The sequence below is a fragment of the Paralichthys olivaceus genome, chromosome 12 (assembly GCF_024713975.1).
Source record: "Paralichthys olivaceus isolate ysfri-2021 chromosome 12, ASM2471397v2, whole genome shotgun sequence".
NCBI classification, from domain to species: domain Eukaryota; kingdom Metazoa; phylum Chordata; class Actinopteri; order Pleuronectiformes; family Paralichthyidae; genus Paralichthys; species Paralichthys olivaceus.
This window is the reverse complement of record NC_091104.1, coordinates 1,537,915-1,543,028: the sequence shown is the minus strand read 5'-3', so window position 1 is coordinate 1,543,028 and position 5,114 is coordinate 1,537,915. Positions and strand designations below refer to the sequence as shown.

Here is a 5,114-nt window from a genome sequence, read left to right as displayed (position 1 = left end):
TATTGCAGGCAGATACCTTTATTAAGATGTTGACATAAAACTGAAACTGCACAGCAAATAAATAAAATAAAAATAAAAATATGTTTACAGTTGTAGATACATAAGCATATTTTTTCAGATGTTAACACAAATTAAAGTAAAGTTATTTTTATATCGTGTGTGATGAAAATACAAAAATAAACATACTTTAGGTAAAGGGTAATCAATAATTAGAATGCAGGGGCCATCTTAACATTGTGCTTTAATGTTAAAATCAAAATCAAAAATATAGTATTCAAAAAAATTCATGTAACAGGTTCAACCAAATCCCACATTAAACGATCATAATAAAACAAACATGTTTGAAACGTATTAAAATAGAAAACATTAACACTTAAAAAGACCAAAATGGTTACTATAACACATACATTTCTGAGAATATAAAACCTTGCTTCCAGGGTAAGAATCATTTAACGCCATCAGATAACATTGTTCACGTGACTGCAGGTCTTTTAGCTGTTTTTCCATTCTCTTTTAATGTATAAAATAAGATTTGTGTGTTTCAATGTGTTTGCTGCATCCCCCTCTGGTCAGTGGGTGTACTGTTGAGTGTTATAGAGTTATAGAAAGCAAAGAATACAGTGAAGTCATTTAAGCTGCATATCTGCAGCACATCAAAAACAAATGTATTGAATGAAGAGTTTCAGCTGCTGCTCACACTCCCTCTGTCATCACCTATAATTCACATTACAGCAGAAGTAATCAAATTGTGTAAACTCTAACCATGTCACCAATCCTCTTTACCAAAATGATGAGTTTTGAGATTTGATTATATGATTATATTTATTATTTATTATTTTAATACATTGCTGAAAATTCTTGCTAAAGCCAAGATGTCTACATTTTCAAAAACATGCAGAGAAGGATTGATAAAATCTAAATTGAACTGTTAATGGTTGTTTATCTCTATAAGTTGGCCCTGCTATATGCTGGCAACATGTTATGGATGTGCCTGCATCTCGCCCTTTATCTGCTTGAATTCTGATTCTAATCAGCTTTGTTTTTGAAGTGCTTTTGAGGATGTGCTGCATCCAATTAAAAGCATAAGCCTTCATGAACGTGTGCCTGCTGTTTGACACACCTGATACTGATGTATAATATAAAAACTGTTTTATTGGCACTTCACATCATCCTGTGGCCGACCTATACAATTATCTTGAGCACTGCAATGATCCAGTATGTGCTTTATTTTTGTGCTATGTTATGCTTTTTTATAGCCAACATAAATGATTTATTTGAGGAGATGTTTTTTTCACATGTTTTGGCTTATAGAAACATAAAAGATGTATATGAGGATACTCTCTTCTGGGGAATAGAAAGCAGAACTCAATTAAATAAATTGTATAGGCTACAGGGGGGAGACCTTTAAAAAATAATATGTGATCACTGGTTTTCACATTGTTTAAAGTGTAGCACTTATACTTGCAGCCCTACTTTGCTGAATATGTAAATATTATTTTTAAAGCTCACGATTTCTGGCACTGATGAGAGGTTGTCTTATTTGTATAAATGGAGCAGGTTTTGTTTATTTGATGACTCATCAATCCTATACCCATCAAAGAAACATTAATGAAAGAATAAAATCGTACACCATGTTTATGACGTTTCAATTATACTTTACTGTAGTCGTTGTCTTTTTAAGTAGGTTTTCTTATTTTTGCAAAATAAGATGACAATAAACAACTCTGTGGTGAGGCTTTCCTCAGCCTCTGGAGATTGAATATACTGCGCAATGTAATACTGTTACAAATGAAATAAAATACCAGAATTACAACATTTAATATCCATAGAAATGTCACAAATAACATTGAGATATATCCAGGCACGTCAATCCGCCAGCCGTCACGTTCCCTGGCAGATAACATTGCAAAATACCTTAAATTAAATATAAATAGCGGACACAGAATCCATAATATAATGTAGATATGTACAACTGTGCAACATGGCAACACGTTTCATCACAGCACCTGCATGTTATCGAGTCCACATCACTTGTATATACACTTTTCCCGTTAGGCCGCTTTATTATATTATCAGCTGTCCGAATCCACATCACTTTTACTCTCCTCGGTTTTCTCCGCAGATGTTTTGGTCGATTTGTTCCATTTGTGAGAGTTCTCTGATTCCTCTGATGAAGACCTTTTCTGCCTCCTCCACTTTGCGCGTCTGTTTTTGAACCAAACCTACGTGATAAGAAAGCACAGTTAAAGTATTACGTATATACAGTAGGTCCAGCAGTCCGAAACTACGACCACGCGCGCGTGTGTGTTATTCCTTGGGAGTAATCGAGCAAATAATAACAATAATTGTAGTAATTCATTAAAACGATCACTGGGCTTGGAACATGTTTTCTTATCTCTCCATTAGCAGTACACGTGAACATATTTTCATGACCATGAACGCGTCATATTTTCATTTGCGACGTTTTAAAACCATCGATAAAACGCACAGTGCGCAGTGCATATATATAACTTCTTTGTTCAAAACAATTAAAGGTATTCAATTTCATATCGCGTGCGAGAACCGTAATCGTTTCATTTGGACTGTTCTCGAGAACTGTAAAGGGAATGTTTAATATTTTGTTAAAATCATATAGATCAAAATTATCTGTTGTTTAGTGGTTGTTTGCCGGACAGATGTTAAAGCGCAATTCCAGTTTAAGTTTAATTCACGCAAAATGGTTTATTACAGGTACAGTTTAATTAATTTAAACTCTTCCACAAGTATGCTACCCTGTGTTATAGCCTATTTATCAAAAATATTTTCCTCGTTTGAAGTACCCGATGTAAAAAATATAATAACCTTAGGATTTTTTTTTTTTACAAATGAAACATGATTAGACACTTTAATTAAAAAGAGCAGCAAGAAAACTAAAATAACTAAGTAAAGTGATTTTTTTTTAATTATTTGAAAATATGCAATAAAATAGATGGACAGGGAGTTTTTTCACTCCACGTTCGCCAAAGTGCTTGCTCATTGAACTGTTTTTCTATAATTTTTAAGGTCTCGACTTTACAAATAAAATTGTATTGAATTGAACCAAATGAGGCCTAACTTTATTGTAATGATTCTTAGCCAACTAACATAATTGACAATAATAATAACAATCATAATAATCATAACAATAAAAGCATTATTATTATTCTTCGCCTCGTTCGAATCCATAAACAATACATTTTTAAACTTAGACTGTAGGACAAGTCAAAGCGCCTCTGACCTCGACCTTCTCCTCTCGGAGATGCACTTTGCGTGCCAGTTGCTCTCGGGTGCCGACATCCGGATATTTGGTCTCTTGGAAGAGGCCCTCCAGAGCCTCTAGCTGCTCGTCAGTGAAGATGGTGCGGTGCCTTCGCTTCCTCCGGCAATGCAGCTGATTTAATAACTGCAGCTCGGTTCGTGACAGGCTGCCCATGTTCATGTAGGACATCATTTGGTGAGGGACCGGAGAGATCAGCACCGAGCCTGTGCTGTCGTAGCCTGTGGGACAGAAGGTTGCAGAGAAGTCATACATGGAAAAAAAAACTTCTTATGGGAATAGCACCTATCGATAGTAATAATAATAATAATAATAATAATAATATTTAGCTTTATAGCCCCTTTCTTCTTGGTGACCACTCAAAGCGCTTCACAATATAGTTTTGCCATGCATTCATTTACACACACTCTCATACAGTTCATTTATGGGCAGTCTGGTATCACTCATCAGCCACACATGCCGGCACTGCAGTCAAGGACGATTTGGGGTTCAGTATCTTCGGCACGCGGAATGAAGGATCCTGGGATCAAAACACCGACCTTCTGGTTAATGGACGACCCTCTCTAACTTTTGACCCGTAGCCGCAAGTAATAATAATAATGATTAGCTAAAATAAGAGTATAATCTAACGTTTTCTTTTTGAATAAACCTGTAGTTTATGTTCAGTCCGTGCCATCAAACAAAAGGATAAAGACGTCACGAACATGACGTCTAATGTGAATATGATAGAAATAGGTTTTTATATGAATGCCCACATATGTACATTTAAATTAACGTTTAGAACTTCCTCAGAACATTTGTGTTGGAGTTGGCACCAAAACATCAAACATAAACGTCTGCAACGAACAGTAGCACTTATTTAGTCATTTCTGTCAAAAAAAAAAATATTACAAGAGAATGAGTGACGTAACAATTGAAACGGAAACTATCATTTTGGGAGAACAGAAGCTTGGTTGTCCTACCTGCTGGGATGCAAGGGCACTGCTGTGGGCTGAGGCCGGGCACAGAGCCGCAGCACGGCGGTCCTCCTCCAGCGCCCTGGACCTGCAGCTGTCCGTAGTAATAACCGTTATATCCTATCCTGGTCCCGTTCACAGACTGAATACCGGGGGGAGAAGGTCCACATGTGGTCGAGTACAGTCCGTTATAGTCTGTGTAGATAGAATCCGTCAGGCCGGCGGACAGCACTACTGGGCCGCCCCTATGTAGCAGAAGGGGCTCCTTGCAGCTCGGTCGGCCGGACAAGATACTGTCTATGCTGAACATCCCGGCGGGCATCACTACAGCTCGGATTATGGAAAAGTCGGGAAGGTGAAACCTACACTGTAAGTAAAATGCTTTCGATTTCCGTTCGGCGTGGAAAAAAGTTTTCTAAAACTGCGTCATGATGACTCCGGAGACTTCATTTTTTGCATGTATGACTATGAGAGCTCGCCTCATGGATGCAGACTGGTGGTTTTAGTGGGGCCAGCAACTTTTATACCCTGATGACGTCACGTCGGAGCAGCGTTGCTCTGGGATCAGATGCTGAACGGCGACACGTCTGTGTATTAACAATTAATTCAATTAAGATAATCCGAGTCAGAGTGTCTTCCTGTAGAGTAATCTGATTATTTCCTCGTCAGTGAAGACACCATAATATAACTGGCTATATCAATATCAGTATTCACAATGACGACAGGGCTGGCCTTTTCCCATAAATTCACCAGTTCATCATCTCTTCATCATACTCGACCAGTAAGATTACAGATTTTTTTTTAAATTGCTGTAGCTAGGTTTGGAAGGGGAAATGTTTTAAAGATCAAACAAAAATATCTAA

General features: G+C 37.3%; 1 protein-coding gene across 1 annotated transcript; it reads right to left on the bottom strand.

The window, feature by feature from the left end:
* Nucleotides 1-1,634: 1,634 nt before the first annotated feature.
* gsc (goosecoid) lies at nt 1,635-4,766 on the bottom strand. Its single transcript, XM_020103068.2, has 3 exons — nt 4,258-4,766; nt 3,257-3,516; nt 1,635-2,222 (listed from the first exon to the last, which is right to left on the bottom strand). Exons 1-3 carry the CDS (start codon nt 4,571-4,573, stop codon nt 2,073-2,075), a joined length of 726 nt encoding a protein of 241 aa, XP_019958627.1. The 5' UTR covers nt 4,574-4,766; the 3' UTR covers nt 1,635-2,072.
* Nucleotides 4,767-5,114: the final 348 nt, after the last annotated feature.